The sequence below is a fragment of the Scomber scombrus genome, chromosome 18 (genome assembly GCF_963691925.1).
Source record: "Scomber scombrus chromosome 18, fScoSco1.1, whole genome shotgun sequence".
Taxonomy (NCBI): domain Eukaryota; kingdom Metazoa; phylum Chordata; class Actinopteri; order Scombriformes; family Scombridae; genus Scomber; species Scomber scombrus.
In genome coordinates, this window is record NC_084987.1 from 17995194 (window position 1) to 18019927 (window position 24734).

At 41.7% G+C, this 24734-nt stretch overlaps 1 protein-coding gene across 2 annotated transcripts; it reads right to left on the bottom strand.

The window, feature by feature from the left end:
• Positions 1-780: 780 nt before the first annotated feature.
• Positions 781-14831, bottom strand: xylt2 (xylosyltransferase II). Of its 2 annotated transcripts, none has more exons than XM_062439199.1 (11): positions 14700-14831; positions 9631-10156; positions 8758-8933; positions 7020-7222; positions 6307-6387; positions 5840-6056; positions 5263-5439; positions 4884-5140; positions 4587-4782; positions 3925-4258; positions 781-3493 (listed from the first exon to the last, which is right to left on the bottom strand). In XM_062439199.1, the coding sequence occupies exons 1-11, from the start codon at positions 14829-14831 to the stop codon at positions 3174-3176; spliced, it is 2619 nt and encodes an 872-aa protein (XP_062295183.1). In that variant the 3' UTR covers positions 781-3173. The 2 variants fall into 2 exon arrangements, with proteins under 2 accessions (XP_062295183.1, XP_062295182.1); XM_062439198.1 differs by having other exon boundaries at positions 781-3496.
• Positions 14832-24734: the final 9903 nt, after the last annotated feature.

Sequence of the window (24734 nt, forward strand, 5' to 3'; positions counted from 1 at the left end):
AGGCAAGTCTTCAGCACCCTGGAGAGCGCGTGTTCCCATAAACATGTCCATCTAATCCATCCTTTACTTCAGTAAAAGTACCAATACAGCAATGTTAAATACTCCAATACAAAAAAAAGGCCAGCATGAAAAATCCTGCTTCAGTAAAAGTACAAAAGTATTAGCAGCAGTGTTTAAGCAGCATGTTGCAGTTGTAGCTGCTGGAGGTGGAGCTAGTTTCAACTACTTTATATACAATTAGTTTAGTCCAGTAGTTCGCAAACTAAGGGTCAGGACCTTCCATAGGGTCACTAGATAAATCTGAGGGGTGGTGAAATGATTAATGGGAGAGGAAAGAAGAAAAAAGTTCTGACATACAAATCTAATTTCAGCTTTTTTACTTTTTGTCTTATCTTGGAGTTTTGCTGAAATATCGGATCATTTGAACATTAATTGAAATTAAACCATGTGAGAAGTTTACAGGGAACAATCACTATTTGGTGGAGCTGTTAACAACTCATAGACCTCTGAAATGTAGTGGAGTGCAAGTATAAAGTAGCATCAAATGGAAATACTCAAGTGAAGTACAAGTATCTCATCATTGTTCTTAAGTAGTTACTTGAGTAAATGTACTTTGTTACTTTCCACCACTGCTTTTAAGTGACAACAACCTTATAAAAAAAGTAATGAAAACAGTTAACTTAAGACTAAAAAGTGGATTTAACGTAGTCCATCTGGAATTGAAAAAAAGAAATTCAAAGATGAGACGAACAAACAAAACAGACAAAAGCATTAATTCAAGTGTTTTTTTATTGAGTCATCAGTCAGGATGCCTACACCATGAACTTCTCCAGAGGCAAACAGTGACCGGCTCAAATTTCTCTCTCTGATAAAAGACACAGAGCACAGGATGACTCACCAGCTGGGCTGCTGCTGGTTCTCAGAGCAGCAGGGACGGAAACCTCCCCCCTCCTAACAGAAGGTATGCTTCAAATGACACTGAATAGGACGACTGTCAAATACAACATAAGTAAGACAGCAGTTTTTAATAGTTTAACAGAGTAGTGGCAGATGGACAACATGAACAAACACTCTCAAACAGTATAGAAAAATAACATCTGTTATGCCGATTCCTCTGCTTTCCTATCTCAATAAAACAGGGGCTTCACTGAAGCGACCGTAGTGTGCAAGATAAACAAGGTCACTTGAAAACTCATATGGTGGCCAACTATTATTTAAGAACATAAAAAGTCACATAACTCTAAGTAAAAATGAAAACTAAGACACAGGCTGGGGGTCTCACTATCCTCTGAAAAGGCATCCATTGCACATCTCTGGAAGCTTTTAACATGTAGTAAACAATTCATCTTATCAGCTAAGTGAAGGCAGCTTAGATATTCTTGATCATGCTTAAATAAAATCCCAAACACACAGTGGATTGTTTACCATTTGTGGTAAGTGGACATAAAAATGAAATGAAACGCACCTTAAGAAATGAAATGTGAGCGACCTGTAGTTGGGCATACAGAGCACTCAAACACACAGGAGGGACAATACTGCATATAAACCCATAAACAGGAGGTATAACGTGACGTCCGATTAAGAATGACAGTTAAATGTCTGGTATTTAAACTTTCTTCCAATTTAGAGCCACAATGAATCTTCAATCAATCCAACAGTCGATTAGTCGAGCAAACAGAAAACTAACTGGCAACTATTTTGATAACAGATTAATCATTTAAAAATTCCAAATATTTGATTTGGTTTCAGGTTCTCGAATGAGTATTTGAAGCTTTTTCTTGTTAAATTATATTAAATTCAATATCTTTGCGTTTTGGATAGGTCGGACAGTTAATGACTAATGTTGGGCTCTATGAAATTGCAATTGCCATTTTTCAGATTTTGATGCTTTATAGACATAAACTATTAATCGATTAAACGAAAAGATAATTGGAAGATTAATCATTAACTGAAATAATCATTAGTTGCAGCCCTAATCTAATTTTTCTTCCCCTTCCTAAATTGGTTTTAGTTCAGCAAAAATCTGGAGCAAAATAACACAAAATATCTCAGAATACCTCAGGTTGAAGCAGTTAACAAAGAAAACTCAACTCAAGATCCACTTACTTGCTTTTTCCAAAGCTTTTGACCATGTTAAAGTGATCTGTACCATGTTTCCTATTTTGATTATTTTGTCGACTATTTTCAGAGGAATTTTGGACGCTATCGGCAGCTGTAATACTGCACCTGTCGAGGCACTTCCTTTGACCAGAAAAACAGTTCAGAGTGGCTTTTTAACATTTTACAACAAGTTCAGGGAATTAACAGACAAAACAAATACAATAAAAGAACATTTTAAAATGATATGTCACAGTAATCAGAACTAAAACTGAAAGACTCCAAACCGACAAACCCCACTTTTCTCTCCGAACCTCAGTTATAATTCCCTGATGTGTCTGTGCAACAGTGAGTGACGGTGCAGGTATCTGCCTCGAGGCGGCGCCTTAGAGTCTACTGTAAAATGAAAGACAAGTGACGTGACCTTTATCCGTGACTTTTTCACTTCGTCTCCTCATACCAAGTGACCTCTGTGTAACATCATAGTCTTACAGTAAAGTGCACTTCATCTGTCTACTCTGTATTCTTATGTAATAATGCTTCAAAATAAGCACAATTATATGATTCAGAGGTTTTGCTCTCCTTTGAAATGAAGATAGAAACACATCGAGGAGCCTGTTATTGAGTTTAGAGGAGTTTCCTTTCAAAGTGTTCAAAGAGGAAAACTGAAAACTGTGCGCTGGAGCAGGGTTAAACATGCAGAGTTTTTTTTTTTTTCTTAAACTCCGACTCAGACAGACCCTGACTGAAAACACAACAATACATCTGGCATCCGTGTCATCACTCTGCAAACGATGACACAAATCTTTGCGCTTGTAATCTTCTATGTGAAAATTTCCAGCAGTCATATCCTCCTCTCTCATGTCCGTATTACCACTTAAGCGAGAATATCTCGACTCTTTAGCGCAGGAAGATTCCTCTTTGTTTATGTGCCCTTCAGCTCTGAGCTGAATATCACACATGTTGTCTTGGAGCTCTCACAGCAGCCTCCAGTGTCGACTCAGTCCAGCTCTCCCTCAGCTCCCTCCTTCCTGTGTGTGTGTGTGTTGAAGTTTAAAGTCTGTCCTCTTTTGGGGCTACCTGATTCGCCCGTCACTTTTGACTGGGCCCATTTCAGACTTGGGGTCTGGTGACAGGGAGCTCCAGGATGTTTTGGAGCATGCTGCCAATGCTGGACAGGATGAAGTCTGTGTGGTACACAGGTTGCCTATGACCCAGAAGGCCGCCACACCGCTGTCCACCCACTCATCAAGGGCCTGGCCCACCAGCTGGGCATTACGCTGGGCTGCCTGCATGGCCGGCTCCTGGGGAGGCAGCTTCAGCACGGTGCTCATCTGTTGAAAGCTCTGCTCCAGGTACAGGTTACCTGGAGGACCTGCGTGGAGCCAGCTGTCCTCTTCTGGAGCAGAGACGAGAAATCACATGTTTAAAAATCAACAAGAGCAACTAAACTTTCCAAAGGAGGCATCACATAATAAAGACCAAAATCAATAAACTGATCCAACAAGTATTGTGTGTATCCAAAGCTTGATATATCTTATTCTTCTGTGAAGTTCATAGAAAACTATAAACAGTGTCCAGCTGTTTTAATTTTTTATTTAACAAATAAAATATTTGTGACCCATGTTTAAAGATGTATGTGTTCAGCTGGAAGATCTGAGCCACAGACAGGGTATGAGATTCAGCAAGTACTGAGACACCCAGTAAAGGATTGTGAATTTTGGCTTTTCATGGGATTTGTTAAAAATAAGAAAATATATAAAATTGCTGACCTTAACTTTCAAACTGAACGTAAAAAAAAGAAAGAAAATTAACTCCATGTCTTACCTATCCGTAGTGGCTCCTTATCTTTGAAGGTTAAGGGCATGACAAGAAAATGAACTTCTGCCACACGTTCCCACTGTTTTAACACCCGTACAGTCCAGCTGCCAGGCCGCAGGGGGCGCTGCAGTGGAGGTTTGTACTGGGTATACTCTGCGTCTAGATCCACGGTGATGTCGTACGATGCTGCCACCACCAGAGCCGGGTCAATCCACACTATAGTGGCTGTGAGGTTGGGCCCACGAGCCCACTTCTGGACTGCCAGTGGTTCATCCAAAGGACCGACGACCCCACCAAAGTTACGAAAGATTCTTTCCTTAGGATCCCACTCTGTGCCAATCTGTCAGGGTAAATGATAAAAAGAAGAAAGTAATGTTTAAATGATTCCTCTGTCTTTGATTTTGATATCAATTTAAAGAGAAGCTGAATGAATATGCCTTTCTTCTAATATTAACTCATTAAAAAAAACTTCAAAGCTCAGTTTTGGTGAGATGAGGTCCTGATTATGCCAGACTGATGTTTAAATATCAGAAAGAAACATCTCTCGACACAGCACTTTTCTTGGTGTACCATCATCTCACCTTCATCAACAGAAACTCCAACAGTAATGAAGAATGAGCCTCTATGAGTCACACACCTCTATCAAAAACAATGACTTCTGCGCTCACCTCCAGGCTCTTGAGCCTTTCAAACTCCTTAAGGTTCTTCTCAAGTACGAGGGTGGCTTGGGGCACTGCCCACATCTCTACTGTCTCCTTGACCTTTGATCCCACAGCCTGGACTTCCTGACGCACCAGGTACCCTTGAAAACGGTCGTCATAGAAGTACACGTGTACTGATAGAGGGAAGCCTACTGGTTCAAACCTGCGGTGAGAAAAATATATAAATCACACGTAAGAGATGAAAAGAGGCAGAAATACAACAGTTGTATCAGTTGCAGTATCAAAATATATTGAAAATCAGACCTGCAGGACTCCATGTTGCTCTGAGTTGTCACCAGACTCTTCAGACCAAGGCGAAAGAAAGAAGTGTAAGCAGTGAGAGCCACGTCACTGAGTGAGCCGACACCGTCCGACTGCTCGAACAGGCTCTCCCAGTATGCCTTAATGGCGATGGTGCCCGGAGCGTACTGTCCATAGAGGTGAGTGTCAAGGATTTCTATGGCCTCTTGGTTCACAGTTGACTCAAACTTGCGGGCAAAAAATGTTGGACGGGTCAATTGCTGCGTATAAAGAAACAGAACAAAAAAGCTTTAAAACAGGGAACAACACTGGTGGCAATTAAACATGATAAAGAGAGAATGCAAGATTTCAAAAGAAAGATCTGTTGTTCTGGCTCCCTTACCTGGATCCTGATGAGGTCTTGGGGTTTGAAGTCATTGGGTGAGCAGCCGCACCAGTCGACAATGTGCTTGTACTGGCATTTACAGCCCAGCTTACGGTTCCAGTTGGTGACACGCAGGTTATTGTCCACCAGGCTGTCGCACATGTGACTGTTCCCGAGCACCGTGTGGAAGAAGGACTGAGGAGAAAGAGCAGAAAGAAAAAGAAAACATTTCTGTCAAATTGTGGAATGAAACAGAGGGTGTGTTGTTTGAGAGTGTAGTTACTGTTCACCCAAACACACTCAAAGACTCACGTAAACACTGACTCTAAACCGCATGAGGTCACACCTCTATAGTAACAAACAACACCTCTCAAACATCTGCACCACCTCTGAAACATTAAGCCACACAATCAAATAAACTCTTGTGAACCCTCCTTTCGTCTGGCACCTCTGCTGCACGCTGTGCCTGAAAGCTTAAAGTATTACATTATCTCCGCTGCTGGGCTCTTCTGACTTGGCAGGGGAGGATGAGCCTGTACATCAACCTGTCTGCCTCGACTGCGGTGGATAAACAGACCGCCTAAGGCTTACTTACCTCAGCGGGGAGCAGCGCGTAGGAATAGAACTGCTTCAGCCCTGACACCAGGTCATCCTGGGAGTTGATGACGTACTCCACAAAGCGACGAGTGAGCGCGAACCAATCGGAGCCGCCGGAAACCTCCAGGCCTTCGGGGATGCTGCGTTCGCCAAGACGCCACATGTGGATGTCGCACTCATGGAAGAGACGGTCAAGGCCCTGCTTCTTAATAAACCTGGAACGCAGAACAAAGTTGACATTGATGTGTGGAAGAGACAGTGTGGTACTATTTTCCAGCACTTTCTGCTTGATACGCTTCAAAATTGCTGGAATGTCTCTACAGGATTCGTTTATGTCTCCATTGTTTCCCACTACCACTGAATAACAACAAAATATTATATTTTAAAAAGGTGTCAGATTTAATTTGAGGGAAATGCCGATGGAATGTTTTAGCTGGTTGTATATCCTACAGCTGTTATGCTCACCGTGCATTCTCTCTGCCGTGGGACTTGAGGAAGTTCTTGTTTCTGTGCTGCGACAGGAACGCCACCAGTTCATCATTAGTCCTGCAGGAGGGATGAGAATCGAAAAGAAGAAGGGTTAGGGCGAGAAAAAAGATTCAGAAGATTCTTTGGATATAAAACACTGGCTTGACTTTGGTATTGGTAATAACATCCATGAGTAAAATTAGCTACTTCGGACAGGATTTGGAAGATACTGTCTGTATCAAAGCAATCCAAGCTTATTCCCCTTGGGAGGGTTCAGGAGCTTTAACAGAGCCTCAAAGCAGCTCCCATAAATTCAGCCGAAATTGATCAGCAAGAAAGAAGCCTGCTTACTGCCAGCTCTGTGTTTCAATGACAAAAAACAATCCTTTTACTGTTGCTACCAGACTGCTCGTTTCATGGCTGCTACTTTATAATTCTGCTGTAAAAGTCACAGTTATTGTAGGTCAGCAAGGGAATCGAATGTCCATGCAGCACTGGAGGATTAAGCCACCAATGAGAAAGAGGCATGGAGAAATAATTACCAACACAAACAGAGAAGCTGTGAAAAACTGAAAAACTCCAAACAGAGAAAAGCAAATAGGAGAAAACACCAGCTGAGGAACTATGACCAACATTCAATGCAAACTGCTACAAAAATACATAAACATGTATATTTATTTAGTGTTTGAGAATTACGGAAGTTGACCAACCTGGTGGGGAAGTCTGTGGCACTGAGATTGATGAAAAAATCCCACTTCCAGTCCAGCATGGAGAGCAGGTCCTGCATGCTGCGTAGGTAAGCCTTCAGTAGGCTCGCACCACCCCAGATGGTGACCATCCGCCAAGGCGTGGCTCGTATGTTTGGGTACTGCTGGGCGATCTGCAGGACCTCCCGATGCATGTAGCTGGACCGCTGGCAGATTTCAAAGCACAAGGTCAAAAAACTGTTATAGCTCTGTAATTGTTTCTGTATGAGCCAGATTTGAAACTGCCACTCCGCCAAGACTACTGGCACAAAGCTGGCTCATTTAAAAGGATAACTGATCTGTTCTAAATAACAGCCACATGGTGCTTTGTACTGCTGATCACCATAAAGAAATGATGAAGAAAAATGAAATTAACAAAAAACAGAACTACGATGAACTAAGCTTGGAGTACACTGAAGGAGACTGTCAAGCAGGGATTAAACTTTTGGAGGAAATAAAGAAAAGGATGAGCTGCAAGAAGAAACACGCCAAAAACATGTCATGCTTCATGCACAGACATTAAAAAGTGGTAAACAGTGTGAGGGAGCATGTGTGACCACACCCAGCGTGTGAAGAAACCAAAATGTAGGCTTAAAAAGACCTTTTTCAATTCCCTCTTGGAACTAAATTAGATTAATTACCAACTAATTAACAAGCAGGCCATTTCCAAATAAACACTGCTAATAAAAGGTTCTGATGCGATAAATTGGCAGTTTACTAGAAAAAGACACTGGGAAATTAACTGCTCAGGGACACAAAGTCCAATTGTGTTTAGTGAAGCACAAACAGTGTGCTGATGATTCTGTCCTGTAGTAACTAAAGAACAGACATTTAGTCAATGTATGCTGAAAAAATATGATCTTGGACAGCATTTAAGTCTAAGATTTAGCCAGGACATCTGCAGACGCTGCAGCAATCTGTGGATGTTTGCTTGTGTTCAGAGAGGAGACAACAGCAGAGAAAAAGGCCAGAGTGACAGTCCTTAATTCGCAGTGGCCAGTTGCAGACAGCAGGAAAAAAAGAGGTATGCAGGGTGGAGTGTAGAAGACTTGGCAAACTGACTTCAGTACAGTCTGACCTGTTTTTAAAGCCTCATCTCTCAAAGAGGCTTTTGCCTCAAAGATGGATGAGGTTAGGTTGGCAAAGTGTCTAAGATGGTATCTGTGGTGCGACTGTATCACTGACTTCCTATTCATCACAGCCTCCAGCGAGCCTCTCTGCCATCCCTTGGCAGCAGATGAGAGCATCTCCCCAGGACTGGACAACCTTTCCAGCTACACAGGTGCACTGAAGACAGGCACCTGTTTCTCTGCTGAGTGTGCTGTGCAACACCTGAGGTCTCTGCTTGAGCATCGAAGGCCATTCATTTGTCTTTTGCCTTCCAGCTGCACATGATAGCAGACTCTAACTCTGCTAAATCCAGCCCCTAAGAATAACCACACTTTACTCTATCCAGGCTAATCCCCTTTACCACACTGCGAGACCCGTGGGATAAATTTAACCTTCATAATGCAAGAAGACGTAACCGGTAAAAGCATTTGTGAGCTCAGTGGAGCCAGCACCAAGCAGGCGAGTCAATAAACAACAAACATGAATAAACAATGCTGTTTTTCTAGATGTTGCTGGTAGTAGTATTTCCCAACAATTAAATGTCTCCTTACAAATGCAAATCACAGAAAACATATGGCAGTGTGGGGCTTACCTTGTCCACATGAATGTAATAGTAGTGGTCACGGTGGTATATGGCTTTCATGAGGCGCTTGAGCTGCCGTACAGCTCGACCGTGGACCATCAGAACAAAAGCCACCCTGACAGGGTTCTCCACCTTGGACAGGCTGTTGTCCAGCTCACCCACAGCCTGGACCGGATTTGATACACCTGACCAAAGAAGACAGAGAAATAAAGAATCAGGGGGTTCGAGGAGTCTGAGAGGATGTGAGGAAGACACTGTTGATTTTAGCAGGTCAGGTCACATAATAAGTGTATGTTTGTTTACGTTATGGAGGACTGAAAAGACGGTTAATGTTTTCTCCTTCTCCCCCCCCCCCTTCAACAAAACTTCCTCTACGCCTACGCAGCCAATTATGTTAGATTGCACAACCAAACCAGAGGTTCTGGTCGAGTGTTTTGCCCCAGTGCAACGCCTACACTGCACTTCTCATTGTGTACTGTAAGTATTCCTGGAAACACTTCACAATTTCACCATGTCTATAAAAATCTGTGTTAATTGATTGCCTGACTATGACATCTACATCTACTTTGTTTGGTGTAGAGAGAGGGTGTAAAAAATATAAAATGTGCAGATATTTACTAGTATTCATCAAACAAACATTCACCAACAAAGAATAAAATCATTATGAGTCAAAACATTTCTTTTCAAGAATTTATATATCTTGCCGTAACAGAGTTTGGCTTAAAAAATATGTTTTTCTATTAATTTAGTCAATATTTACAACACAAAAGTTCTACTAATGGTGTAAAAGAAATGGAGGGCCATATCTTGATGCGCACAAACACACGAAACACAGGCTGAACATTTCTGAGGTATCCTTATATAACACGTGCGGGTTCTCACCAAGCTGGGGACAGAACTGTGGAAGTGTGTCTGGCATGAGCTGCCCAGCCTGATGCTGGCAGACAATGTTGGCGATCTCCTGCCGGCACTGCTGTGATCCAGCGCGATGGAGGGCAGACAGCGCGTCCTTGCCTATGATATCACATTTAGGCACAAAGTCGCTGCTGGGGGCTTGGTGCGCCCCATCCACGCTGCCTGGCTCCCCTGGCATGGCAGCAGCAGGTAACTTGGCCGCCCCCTCTGTGCCACCTCTGATTTCACTGAAGTTTCGGCTGCTGGAGGGGTCATGAGGGACTACACCTTCCAATCCCGTCATCCCTCGCTCTTGGGGAGCCTTCAGCCTGTTGCTGGGCTTCCCTCCTCTGCGACTGGTTGCTCTCCTCAGCGCGCTGGCTGCTGTGCCCCCTGTCCTCTCCAACCTGGAGCTCCATCTGCCCTGGTTCCTCTTTTGTTTCTCCCAAAGTACAGCGTCTCTCTTTGGGTCCTGGCTGTTGTGGTCAGGCAGCTTAGACCGTCTCGTTTTCCTCTGAGGAGACGTAGAAAGAGTGACAAAGAGAGAGAGAGAGAGGGAATATAAAGACAATAAAAAGACATTTTACGTCCAGATTTGCTACTGTTTGTTTTCATCTTGGGCAAATACTACAGAGACGAAACAGTGATTCACAATCATGACTAAATGGTAAACAAAGACATCCACTCAGACAACAGTAGAAAAAACCCCAGAGGGAAGGATGTGTTTACTTGGTTTTATTTTCATTTCTCAGATCTGGGTTATTTATAGCTGAGCTTCTGCTTTTTTGTGGAGCTAATCTGTAAAAAACACAGTTCTGGATAGCCAAAAACACCCAGAGAAACATAATGAATCCAGTCAATCACTATAGAAACCTCAACCTGCCCCTCAGGCTAAAGTCGACAGTAAAAATGCAAACATATGTACAAGTAGGTCACATGTTGACACACACTAAAAACTTGAGTATGAGTCTTAGACATTAAGGAGGCTACACAGAGAATCCTTATTAGACAGCTATTATTTATACGTCTTCCTGTGTGTGTGTGTGTGTGTGTGTGTGTGTGTGTGTGTGTGTGTGTGTGTGTACCGAAAAATACACCTAGAAGACTGCAGACATCACTTCAGACTGACAAAGGCTTCATCCCAGCCATATATTAAATTTCATTTCCTTTAATATGAATAACAAAACTTCAGCAACACAGTACGTCATCATACCTGATACCTCATACATGATCCTCTTATGTCTGCTTTGAAGTAAGAAAATCGTTCCAAGTTTTCCATTGTTGGAAACCTTGCTTATAACATCCCTATAAGAGACATTAAGTCCAGAGAGTTGTGCTGCGGCTCAGTGAAAATAAGCAACTCACACAGTATATGGAAAATATGATCTTCAAGGGATGTGTTGAGTTATGTGTTCCCAAACAGAAAATGGATATAAATAGAAATAAGAGATAAAAAAGTGTATTTTTTCCTTCAACAGTTTAAAATAGATAGAAGCTTTCTGTGTTTCTGCTTTCTGGAGAGACTGTAATGAAGTGAACTGAAACATGCACGTCTTCTCTCCATGCACTTTAATGCACTATGCTGCTAACTGTTCCTCGTTGTTTTTATAGTTTATTAAGGAAGTTTTTACATATATATTATATATATTTAACCTTTCTGTTTTTGTGGCACTGCTGTTTGCTGAGAGAACAGTATTTTATTTTTTAAGTATGCAAGTACACAATAAACTACATCTTGAACCTCGATGTGAGAACAGTGTTGGACACACCACAACCATCTTCCTACAGTTTCATGTTCCTCGCTTTAAAAAGTATATAATCTCAAACCAGGCGTATGGAGAGGATCACTCTTATAGGAGCACAAATCACACCTCCAAAAAAATGTAAGGCAGGCTTTGAAAAATCAGGACTTGAGCCATGTTAAATTCTGCGAGCCAAACAGCATCATCGCTTTGGCACACTAGCTTAGTGGATAGCACAAAAGGCCCTTCAAAATATGCACTTGGAGAACTGCGAGTGGGCCGAGAGCTTTCTGCCTCTGTCAGACGATACAACAGAGCACGGGCTCTCTCGCCTCACGCCGCTGGCATGCCGACACGCCCGGGGACAGAGGAGGGACTGGGGTAGGACGAGGAGTCAGATAATACACTGCCAGTAAAAACCAGCTGCCAAACCAATACAGCGCAGTCAGCTACTGACTGCCAACCACACTATAAAAGCCATTACAGTAAGAGGCATTACGGAGACCAGTGTCACCATTTGCTGCAGCAGAAGCCACTAAAGTAACCTCTTTATTGTCACCTGAACGACACACCTGGGTTCCTTAATCTGGGTCAGAGAAACCTGGTCCACACAGCGGACAGTTTCCTGCCATGTGTATCCTGAAATAAACTTAAAGAATATTTCATTTTCTCCAACAGCAGAGTGAAGCTCTTGTGAGTCCATCGCTGATAAAGACACTGCTTGCTTTCGGACTGCCGGGGTAAATGTTCCTCACATAAAAGACAATCATGCAGTGGGGGCTAATGTTTCAATTTTCCTTATCACTCGTTTTTCACAGCTTTTAATTAACACCATCGTTGCAAAAATGTATTGATTCAAAGGCGAGCCAGGCTGCGTCTTTACTTTCCAATTAAAGCGGAGTGAAACCATATCAGCGCTGCCATCTGCTGAAGTGGGAAGCAGCAGCAGCGAGCACTCAGCTCTGTAGGAGAGCGCGGGCAAAGCGGAGGGTGATACGAGGATGACAGCGCTCTTCTTCTTCTGCCCTCTCGCCCCGTTCCCTCGTCTGTGGCGGGGCTTTAATGAAGTGCACGTGGCTCTGCTCGCACTATGCACAGCAAGCCACTGATTAGAGCAGATGCACGTCAAAGCTGAGACCACAGACCATAGAGGAATCCAGCCGCACTGCCTCGTTTCGCCTCCATGACTGAACATGCATTGTTCGGAGGTGAAGTGATGATTAATATGAATTCTTAAGCCTGAAATTTGATTCTGCGTCGTGAGTATGACCCCCCCGAGCGTTGACATTTACATAGATGTCTGCCAACGTAGCTGCATGTATGGCTGAAATGTGCCCTAAGCAGCAGTGTCAATTTCTAAAGCCAGAATTTGAGGGCAGTGATGAAAAAACGCAGAGTGTAAGACCTCTTTTCAATTGTAGATGTTTTATTAAAATATAAATTGGAAACTGTACTATTGAGAAAAAACATACACTCCATTTTTTCAATGTTTTTCCCCCACATGGGGTTCAAATTCTGTACTACTGGAAATCGATGCTCTTTCATCCAATCAGCTCTGTCCGAGGCACTGCACAAGCAAATATGACGTGTCGTTGCGTTGAGATGTGAAAAGCACTTCTGCTCTTCTGCAATCCCGGTTAACCACGAACCCCTCCTCTGTGTCCCCATGTGCAGACATTTTTACGTATCTTTGCTGAAGCATGTTTCGACCTGAGTGCACCTGGTGAGGCAGCCAGAAAGCCTGGAGGCTAGTAAAGTAAATAAGTTATACATGTCAAAATGAAAATCACTTCTGCCGAACATCGGGTCACATGTCACTGTTGTGATTTCGTAAAAAAATGTCACGTTCAAGTACTGTGAGTCCAACTGAGGTGGATTACTTCATCTAGGCTGTTGTAATGCATGTTAACTGAGAAGCAAAAGAACGTACTGAGAACGAGGTCTGTCTTTTTCCTCCGTCTGAGAAAAGGGTCAAACTTATTTTTTTCCACTGGAGCCACAGCCAGCGTTACATCTGCTCACTGCCTCACCCTCCGGGGCACAGATCTGCATCCTATATCCATGATGAGAGGAATATTATGCAACACCCCGCAGTCATTTTTGTGATAGAGAGACGACACGTTTTCCACTTCAGGTTTCAGCTTGCATTCCTGTGGCTCTATCAGTATCGCTGCTGCTGCGCTCAGTCCTCCACAGGCAGGTCACATCTGTTAACAACTCACTATACCTCATTTAGAGGGAGAACTAGAACGAGCACTGCCTCAAGGTACTGAGCTCCAGGTGTGCGAGGGAGACACAGATCGGATTCCCATGAAGGAGTTGGCTGATGTTAAATGAATGGATTTGTTGGGATGTGGTGGAGGCACCTCTTTGCTTATCTTTGGCCGTCATCCCTACGATATCTTTGTGTGTGATATAAAGCTTAGTAAAGGTCATAGAGACACTGTGACAGGCCATTGGTGGGTACAAATAAGCGAACTAGTAGAAGTTAGGATTCCCAAATCGACTCTTGCAATACTAGACAGGCTGATCATCTTCGCCTTCTTTTTAACAATGAAATGTGGCCTGTACTCCCTCAGATACGGAAAGCCAAAGTACACATTAACAAGAACTCCTTATCTTCAGAATTTTCCCCCAATTTCTGGAGTATTTCTTTGTTTTTATTGGACTGCTGCCTACTTATTGGTTAGCTTTTCTGCTCACTTTGTGTGCTTCTTGTTATCATTCATGTATTGTTGTATCTTCCTAAATGATTATAATTAGCTTTTCACCCCATGTTTCATTGTCTGGATTGTATGCAATCTTATATTTATGTATATAAAAGATAAGAGATAAAAAAATTTAAAAAAATTATTAAGATAAAGCTGATGCTCATTCAGATGTTTGTCATCAATCATCATCTCAAAAAGTTGTATCTTCCTCTAAGCTGTGGGTTTGTCTGCTCTTCATCACATTACTGATGAGGAGCAGACAAATGAAATGTACAGTGCTCAATAAGGATTCACTGCTGATTAAACAAGTTATAATCCATTTACTAAGTGCCATCGCTGCGTATCCTATGAGTGATTACAGTAATGGACGTGTATGACTGATGACTTTGAGTCTAGTGGCGTAGTTAGTGACAGGCAGAAAAGACAACACAGGGCTGCTTACAGTGAAATGTTTGGCAAACGGTACAGCTGCCAACTTAGCAGCCAGCTAGGAGCCGCTGATTCACAACATAGGTGAGCTAAGCTAAGCTATCGGCTAGCTCTACAATTAAACCCAAACCGAGTCGCTGTCATGCCATAAACACAGGGCAGGGACACTACTCACCTCTGCCTCGCCCTCTTCCAGACTTCTCAGACTCCATACTACAAGCCCTTGGATCAGGAGGATGGTTAATGCGGCGGCAATCGCGAGTTTATATCGTCGGAGGAGCTTCTGTACTCGAGCGCTGGCCACCATTTTTTCGACTCCAGTTGTCGGGCGAGCGCGCGCCCGATTCTGGAGTGCGCACTCACGCGGCTTCGCTCGCCATCCTCAGGTTGCTGAAACTTTGTCTCCAGAAAACAAGTGGTGGAGAGTAACAAACTACATTTACTCAAATACTGTGGGCCTACCATGTACGTTGTACTTAGTAAGTTAGAGGTATTTATAATGACTTGACTATTTCCATTGGATGCTACTTTATACTTGAATTCCACTCAAAGTGAAACATTGTAGGCTTTAGTTACTTTTCAGATAAAGATTTTGACACAATTTGGATAATATAACAAGCTTTTAAAAAACAACAAATTGATGAAGATAAAATCAGTGTTTTCCAACCTTTTTGGCTTTTTGACTTCTTACATAAAGAAGTGTGCAGTCAGGGACACATTGCAGATGTATATGAGTTGGTAACAGCTCCACCTGTAAACTTCTCACATGGTTTCATTTCAATAAATGTTCAAATGATCCAATATTTCACCAAAAATCAAAGATTAGAGAAAGAGTGAAAACAGATATGTGCATCAGAACTTAGTTTTTTCCTCTCCCATTAATCATCTCATGATGACCCCTCAGATATATCTGGTGACCCTTTGAAGGGGCCTGACCCCTAGGTTGGGAACCACTAGCCTAAACTCGCTAACTATATACGCTATACAGTAGTTCAAATGATCCAATATTTCACCAAAAATCAAAGATTAGAGAAAGAGTGAAAACAGATATGTGCATCAGAACTTAGTTTTTTCCTCTCCCATTAATCATCTCATGATGACCCCTCAGATTTATCTGGTGACCCTTTGAAGGGGCCTGACCCCTAGGTTGGGAACCACTAGCCTAAACTCGCTAACTATATACGCTATACAGTAGTTCAAATGAGCTCCTCCTCCAGCCGCTACAACAGTAACACGCTGATACTTCAGAGGGACCAATCACTAGCTATTTTTTACTGCAATGGCCTACTTTAACTGCATTTTACTGCAAATTCTTATGTACTTTTACTTAAGTAAGATTTTTCATGCAGAAGTTTTACTTGTAATGGAGTGTTTTTACATTGCTGTATTGGTCCTTAAAATATCGGAGTAGTGAAGTTAACTGAAAAAGTGGCAGAGAGGAATCCAGGGAAAAGAGATGGTTATGACATAAAACAACTATATTGAAGAATAAGGTCAAGGCCATCTGCAATAAAGTTTTTCTAAAAAGTCACAGAAATGTCTCAAGTAAACGATGCAAATACAAAGAGTCTATTTGAGATTCAACTATAAAAAAAACCCAAAACAACTAGACTGGCAGTTTAAGTAAGAAAAGAAGAAAACAATATCCATAGTTGGCATCCATGAATACTAATGCTACATTTTGGCTCTTTGTCCGTATAGAAATCATCTCAGGACGGGACCCCCATGTCTCCAGGGTAACGGGACTCCAGCTCAGGCATCCCGTGTGTTAATTTACTAGTCTGGATGCCATTCATTAAACAGCGGAGGAGGAAGCAGGAGGAGAGTTTGAACTGTTGCAATTACGCATGGCGCAGAAATATCCTCTGCTCATTGACTTTTTTTTTTTCTTGAGGAAACCACTTTTTAAAAATCCATGTCAATTATCCTAAGTAGCTCTGTTGGCCCTTTAGTGGCTGCTGCTCCTTGCCAGCGCCGATAAACCAAACACTGCTGCTGCCCAGCTCAGAGCCAGCGACGTCACGCGGTTTGGAGAAAGCGTCAGTGCGCCTTCGTCGGCTCATATAGGCTGTAGCATGTTTATCCAGTGGGGAGTTTGGAGAGCCGAGTCGCACAGCGCATGTGGACTGTCACCTTGTCCGGCACCGAGCAAACAATGAAGAAGGGCAACAGATCGGCTCTCCGTTTCTTTCCCCTAATATAATAAGATGAGAGGATTGGTGTTAAAGCTGATGAGCTCGGGAGGATTTCTTAAGGGAACATTAACAGTTTACACAGCAGAAATGTCCACAACTGCAAGTCCAACCATTCCCTCCTCACAGCTGACATCGGATCAACTCACAGTGGTCGCTGCAGCTTGTAAGTAAAGCTTTAAACCTGTCAAAATATATCAGATTTGATTTATAAACCTGCTAAATCTCCTTTTGAATTATTAATATCCAAACAGATTTAAGAGTGAAAAACCTCTTTCTGGACAATGTTTTACTTGTATGCTTCCTGCTTAGACTTAATGTCCTACCATATTGTGGGACTGTGATATTTTTTCATTTTCCAAATGTGGTAACAGAAGATAGCAGCTAATTCACTGGCCACACAGAGCTCAAAGCTCTTTACTATAAAAAGCAATGACAGAATTAGTCCGGCCTGTTATTTTCGAGCTGTCATTCTTCTTGACAGACAGGTACATCATAGCAGAGAAATTACACATTTAAACTGTATAGAGAAAGAAAAGTTGTCAATCAAAACTATTCAAAATAAGTCTTTTTTAACTTCATTAATGACTTAATTAATGTACATTTAATGTACAAACTTGTTTTGATACGGTTCTTTTGCCAGTTGTTTCACATGACTGAGCCGGAAAAATAAGACCTCTCATTAACAGTGATTAACAAATGTTCCCTTCTCTCATACAGTTTCTTCTCTGGTGTTCTTTGTGGTAATTGTGGTGCTGCTGTCCATTATTTATCGCAAGGATCCTCAGTGCTGCAGACTGCGCTCCTATCAGCAGCCACATGCAGATATGGTAAGCCCTTAGAAAAACAAAAAAGAGCAAAAGTGCCTTTTGTGCTGAGCTTTCCTTTTAAAAGTGACCTGTGTTTAGTTTTTGATCGTGATCACACACCCAGGCTCCATGTGCACCCAGTGTAGCACCATCAAGAAGTGTCAGATTCAATTTGCATGGCTGTGGGGAAAAGTACAAGAATAAACTTGATATGATCATTGTTAGGCAAATGGATTTGCCTCAGTTGAATTAGCTGCCCTCCAGAAATATCTCAGAGTCCCACAGTAACTCTAATGGAATTGGACAGAGTTAGCACTTAACACGCATATTGATGCTAGTTCAACACCACTCTACTTTAATCATTTCAAATCAAATTTTAAGTTAAACATCAGCACAGAATGGGGAAACAAACATAATACGTACAGTTTAGGAGGGATATTGAAATTATTTTAAGGTGTGTGTGACATTTTGTGTCATTACAAATCACATTTTCTATAGACCTCACACCTCTAGGTCACTGCTGACCTGCGTATCTCTCACATACTGTATCTCTCCACCTGCTAAAGATAACTGCTTGAATATCTGTAAAGCTGTAGGCGATGGTGCAGGATGAGGTGAAGAGGAAATTTAAACACTCCACAGAGGTAACTTTTCATTGGTTGCTCATACTCTCTGCTTCCTCTTCCTGATTTGTTTCTCACCTCTGCAAAGTCCCAGGGGTGAAGTTTCAGTGTTATCTTTGGTTTGCAGGGATGAGACTCTTACCTCCCCCCATCTGAACAGACAGGAAGCTCTGGAGAAGTTCACTTAAGAAACTAACAGAGTGTTTTACTAGTACAAACTGGCCACACTGACCTTTAACTACAGCTGTATCAATACACTGTGTGGCTGATAAGACAAAACTGGCTGGTTAATCTTACTTCCTGTACAGTAAACTACACATGACATACTGTGAACAAAGAGTGTAGAGTGCCACAATGTGCACTCTTATTGTAGTTTCATGATTAATTTTCATTTGATATTGGATAAATACTATATATGAGAGCAGTCTGATCTTTTAGTTGGAACCAGTTCTAATATTTAATTGAGTTATGTGTTTTTTGTTTTTATTTTAAGGGGGGAGAAAGTGAAGCACACACAAACACTAGAGTCTCTCATTGTGTTTCTATGGGACATTTCATGTCTTCAACTTCATAGTCACATACCTTTCCCTGCTTCAGTTTGCACCATGAATAGTGGACAGACCCTACTGTGGGTGTTGGGGACACAAGGGGACAATGGATCTCCTTTAAGTTGCAGCCATGAAAAAGACACGCTGCCGTTGGGGTCCTCCCCCGACTTCAACACTGATTTTACACGGTTGTGCTTTTTCACACTGGCTGAATCAATGGCAGGAGACAAAGGGACAACTCTTCTTTTTTTTCTCTTTCCTGAAGACTTTTTCTTTGCCTCTTTAAAGTACAAACCAGTGAGGGAAAGTGACCTTTGACATCACCTTTTTTGGTGTCGTCTCTCTACCCTGAAATGATGTGAGGGTTATGTCAAAGGTCATTAGAGTGCGTCACTCCAAGTGTGAGTGATGTCATCGTTTAAACTGGCCTGGGAAAATTATATAACTCATATTTTAATACTACCTATTGTTATCATATGCTGAACTTCCACCTTTGGTGCTTCGGCATCTGAGCATATCTCCTTAGTAACAGCAATAACTGGTCCTAACATCTCTTATCCTCATGCTGGATTTAAATCTCAGTCAGGCAGCAAATTGACTTTGTTGTAATGCCGGCCCGAATGACATACGAGGCCATAATGTGTATTGGAGTGTGCTCGTTAAAGGGTACCTGCTGCAGTTACAAGGGGAATAGAGAGACGCTGAAAAGACCACACGGTGTGGTTTGTTGCCTAGGGACCCTGATGACACAGTAGGACACCACATTGTTCTCCAGACAAAGAAGACTCATTTAGACCCAAGGCAATTACCTAGTTTTCCTGGCAGGCTTTTTTTCAGGATTCCAGCACTTCATACAGTGAGAATCCGACAGGTCTTGTTTTAGAAAGGGGGTGTAACTGGGAGGAGGCACGGAAATCGGAGGGTTGTCGCTTTATTGATTAGATAATTTATGGTATTGCTAAACCAGACAGTGTCTACAGTGATTAAACAAGGCATGAAAATTGGTCAATTGGGCTGAAATTAGTGGATTTTTGACTAATTGCCGTATTCAACAGAGTACCAAAGATCTATAGTGTAGGGAGCACTTAGAGAACATATAACCTGATAAATGCTTGTAATGGAAACAGTTTAATAACGTCTTCCTCCGCACTCTCTAAGGCACACTTGTCACAGCCATTACTGCTTGTTTTACAGGATGCTCCTCCTCAGTACTACAGCAGCAGACAGACGCTGGTGGGATCTCCTTGTCTAGAGCAGACTCAGATCATGGATGACAACAACACTCAGGTGACAAAGACATGTTTTGGCATCGTCAGCAGTCTTCCTTTCTGTGTACGGTGTTATAGTAGACAAAGACACACTCTAAGTACTCTCTTACAGCACATACTGTACAATGCAAATATCACTGGGTAGATAACACAAAGGTAGTGACTCACTGCAGCTTCCTGTTTAAAGTGAGTATCCATGATTAGGTTTATTTGAACCTGTATCCACAAGTCCTTAGCACATAAAAGCATAACTGTTCCACTGTGTTTGCTTCAGCAGGCAGGTCAGCTGTTCTACGTCGGCCTACCTTCCAGCTACAGCCTGCCCACTCTGGAGGCCCCCCTGCCGAGGCTCCCCTCCTACGAGAGTGTCCGAAAGAAGGACCGCCAGAGGCAGATCCACATGATGATCGCAGACCGCTTTGGCCTCAATGGACCCATTGTGACTGAGGTAGGCTAAATTAGGGATTAGGACTGTGCAACAAAAGTTGATACAGTCACAGATGCTACACTGGAGTATTTCAGGTGCTTTTGTTAAGTTTTGGAATAAAGGGGGTATATTTTACTCCTTTTATACTTTCGGAACGTCCAAAGAATGCTAAAGCTCATATAAGCTAATCATAATATGGAGGCCCCTTATCTGTAGTTTACACAATGGAGATAATAAGAAGTAGGCTCTTTCTATTATGACCACGATGTAATACAATATTGTAACAAGAGCTTGTTCAAAGATTAGACTGCTTTCAGAGTGCAGTAAACAGGATGCGCTATCAGTTCATCTAATGCTCGCAGATAAATTGTGCTGGCAGCCACGTTTCAAGGTTTAACCGTGTTGATCTTCTGCTGAGCTTTTGACTTGCACAACGCTTGGGCAAACAAGGTAATGAGAAAAAGGCACATCAAACATAATTAAAGCCTGCATCCTGAGCGCAAACAGTGCCCGAGAATTCAGCTTTGTGCTCCCATCTTCTAGTGTGTTTTTTTTTGTCTTCTTTGACCCCCCCCCCCCCTCTTTTTCTTAATTAAACAGTCCCTAGCATGACTGCCCATCTTCTCCATACTCACACACACAAACAGAGAGCACATTCACCCACGGTACTTTCCAGTCATCCTGTCACTGGTGACTGAAAAGTCTCCCTGCCCCCCTTTTAGACTCTTGGTTTTGATGGCCCCCTTAATTTCCCCTGCCCGTCCTGTGGCCCGAAGCAGGATAGTAGTAAAACTTGCGGCCTGGCTATGTGTTTGGTGTGCATATCAGACAGAGGGCAGGGTTGTTGGGTTACTGCTGTTGCCTAAGGGTCCCCAAGCAATTAAAAGATAAGAGGACTCAGTCAGGGAGTGTGAATTTGCTAGATGTGATCAAAAAGATAATGCACCGGAGCAAAACATGTTCCAGGCGGCCAACGAGAAGACAGATTAATTGGTAATGTAAATACAAACATGATGCATTTTTTGGGGATAAATATCAGGCCTTCGGAAGATCTCTAAGAAACACACCCATCCTTGGAAATTACATATTCTGTATGCCCATTTCTAACATTGTAGTTTAGAAGAATTTTGTGGTAGTTTCCTTTAACAGTTAGTTTCAAAAGGCTTCACATACTCACATTAGACAAGTTAATTTACAGATGAGAAACCTCTCCTGAAACCTGCATTACTTACCACTTGGGGGCAGTAAAAGAGGCTGTTAACTCACTGTCATATATTATAACTGTATAAAGTTGTTATAGCAAACTCCCTCAAATACCATCAGTATTCATTTCAAATTGTGTTTCTGGTCACATGATGAATGTAGGTCCAATATTCACTTTCCTTTTAGCCTTGATGGTGTGTTCCTGAGGGAAATGTCTGGCTGTTTAGTAACTAAATGCTCCACTATGTTCGACGACTAGTTGCTAACTAACTGGGTTGTCTGCGGTTTAGGGCTGGACGGGTTGCGATAAGTTGGTTCATCAGGGGGTTTTTTTTATTACTTTTTTTAAAAACTGAAAACAATTGTGACTGGAAGCATGGTTGATGAAAGTGGTGAGACTGAACCGAATAAGTATAGTTTCAAAAAAATCTGTCTTGTTTTTCCACATTTCAAACAGCCACCTCCAACATATGAAGAGAGTATCCGCCAGTCTATGGAGCTGCCGTACAACATCCTCTCATCTCGTTTGGACATCTCTTCTCCTGACAGTATCTACACCAACACAGCGGCCGACATTCAAACAGACATACCTCATCCAGTCAACTCTGACACAGACAGCACTGTTCTTCCTGTGTGATCGAGCTGTGAAACCGTCTGTTGATTGTGACAAACTATGAAAGCATTTGATAGCTTTTATACAGATGAAGTTACCAAAAGAATACAATGTTTGAAGATTGATTCTGTTGGTTTGCTTCATCGCACTTCTATACAAGATGATTCAGATACCTCAAATTTATGTTGAGAGATGCTGAGCAACCAAAGAGGATCTGCACACCCTTCAGAACTGGACACATTTTGTGGACACACTTGAATGTCAAAGAACACTGTGCTCTCTGTGTGGAGAATCTACATTGATGTAGATAAATTGTGGATATTCATTAATTAAGGTGGCTGGTACATCTTGAATACGACAGGAAAGAAAAGGCAGCAAGAAAATTGTGGACTACAGGCCTAGAACATACCAAAAAGTAAACCACTATTTACTTTGTTGATTAAAGTGATGTGGATCATATTGTGTTCATTCAGATTTGATGTTTGCGCTTCTCTTTTATTCTGAGCCCGAAACCTCATTGTCTGGTTTGCAAGGTTATCAGAGACCCTGTTCGATTAGGATTTGCTGTAAAGCATATTTCTACCTGGCTGTGTGCCATACTGCTGCAGTATGTAGTTCAGCCTGTAAGAGGAGAAACTAAAAAGGTGCCAATAAGAGTGCCTTTCATGAAGTTATCATGACATTGATCACAACTTATGTAAAACTTTCAACAAAAGGGTTTTTAAAGGCCTTTGTCACTTTTTAAAAAAAACAACATTTAAACATTTTTGACAGTGAATCTGCTTTACTTGAGGCAGAAAATTGATTTCTTTGTCCTGCACTACAAAAGATTGCAAGGCTTCAAGAGGCAGAATGAATGTGGAATGAAAACAATGGAGTAACACCAAGTTCCTTGTCAAGACCTGTTTTGTTTTACAAGTAACATTCTGCAAACTACTGTGTACACATGCCAATTTTTCATCCTGTACTGTATTTATTAAGAAAGACTCCTCTTTATTTCTCTGTGGAAAAAAATGTAATAAATACTTTTATTGTTTTGTTGATGGACTGTTGTACTTACACAGCAGCGGCAAATTATGAACATTCAAAAAAACACATCGTTTTTTGTATTGGTACATACATATATGTGTGTGTCTTGATATGTAAAAAAACAAGGGAAAACTCAATTGTAGATCTTTATTCAGCTATTTTCTCTTACCTAAGCCTCAACTGAACTTTTTGCATACTTCTTGAATACAATGCCTACAAAATACTGGTATCTTAATTGAAGCTAATTTTCCATTTTTTTGATCTTTTATTTTAAGATACTTAAGTGAAATGCACACAAAATTGCATGTGGTCAAATTTGTCTCAGAAAACCAAAAAAAGCAAGATGAGTCATAAAATAACTTCCCTATTGACTCATATTAATTACATTTTCCCAGATATGTTCCAAATATCTTCATAGCCTCACAATGACCTGTGTTTCCTCACACAGGACAGTGTTTGAGTATCTAGTTTTACAGGACTGAGAATTATAAAAACATATTCAGATAACATTTGGCTGAAGTAGTTAGTTAAAAAACGTTTGGCAACAGAGATGGAAATGGGTGTCATCATCTTTTAAGGTCCACCAGAGGTTCAATGACTGTTTATTTCAGGAACCGGCAAGCAGAACTGCTTTTTCATATTGACTTGAGACAGGCATGCTCCAAAATCTCATGAGCCTCGTAATGACTTTGCTCAACTATATCAAAAATAATATGCATGTTTTTCTCAGGAGACAGAGAAAAGCATATCCTTTCCTTAAGTTCTTTTTCTTGCTGGGAGATAGAGAGGGGGTCATCATCTTGGAAAGTGCAGATGAGGTTCACAGACTGTTCAGGAGCCTGCAGGCAGAACTCGTCTCCTTTGACTAAAAGACAATAATATCAGTGTTTGCGAAGCCCTTACGTTGCCCTAAGTCCCATTTAGATGATTTGTGAGATGCAGCGACTCATTTCTTGCATCATTAGCTAATTAAAGAAATACCTTTTTGGTATAATACAACATGTTACAGATGACATTGCAATGTTTGATTGCACATATTGAAAGCAATTAAAGGGTTTTATCTTCAGTAAAAGTGCTAGTATATAGCTTAAATCTAAAATATCAGTCAAGTGCTAATTGCTGGTCTGAAATGAAAGAGCAGTGGTGGAGGAACTATTCAAATCCCTTATGTAAGTTAAAGTCTGCAAAATTGGTAAAATCCTCTTTTACAAGTAATGGTCTTGTAGGGAAGCACGGCAATACTATCAGCAAACTGTCCTTAAAATATCAAAAGCCAAAGTACTTGTAGCCTGTGGCACCTCACTGTGACAGTCTGCCAGCAGTTGAAAGACTCACTGTCAACTAGGGCGGGGACACATTTCCTGGTTTGTTTTCAAGACAGGTCAGCATCTATAAGTTGTTTTTAATTCATTTTATGTCATTACTTACGCCATGGAAGTTATGATTTAACCCCAATTTGGTATAAAAAGGAACAAAAACACACTCTTTTCTAATCCTT

What these genes read in the sequence shown, in the direction of transcription:
- xylt2 (XM_062439198.1), bottom strand. Translation starts at nt 14,831, where the DNA reads ATGGTGGCCAGCGCTCGAGTACAGAAGCTCCTCCGACGATATAAACTC. An exon ending in ATTACATTCATGTGGACAAG is followed by an intron (nt 7,223 to 8,757) that starts GTAAGCCCCACA and finishes GAAATCTGCCAG; the next exon opens with CGGTCCAGCTACATGCATCG. An exon ending in ACGCGCTGCTCCCCGCTGAG is followed by an intron (nt 5,440 to 5,839) that starts GTAAGTAAGCCT and finishes CTTTCTCCTCAG; the next exon opens with TCCTTCTTCCACACGGTGCT.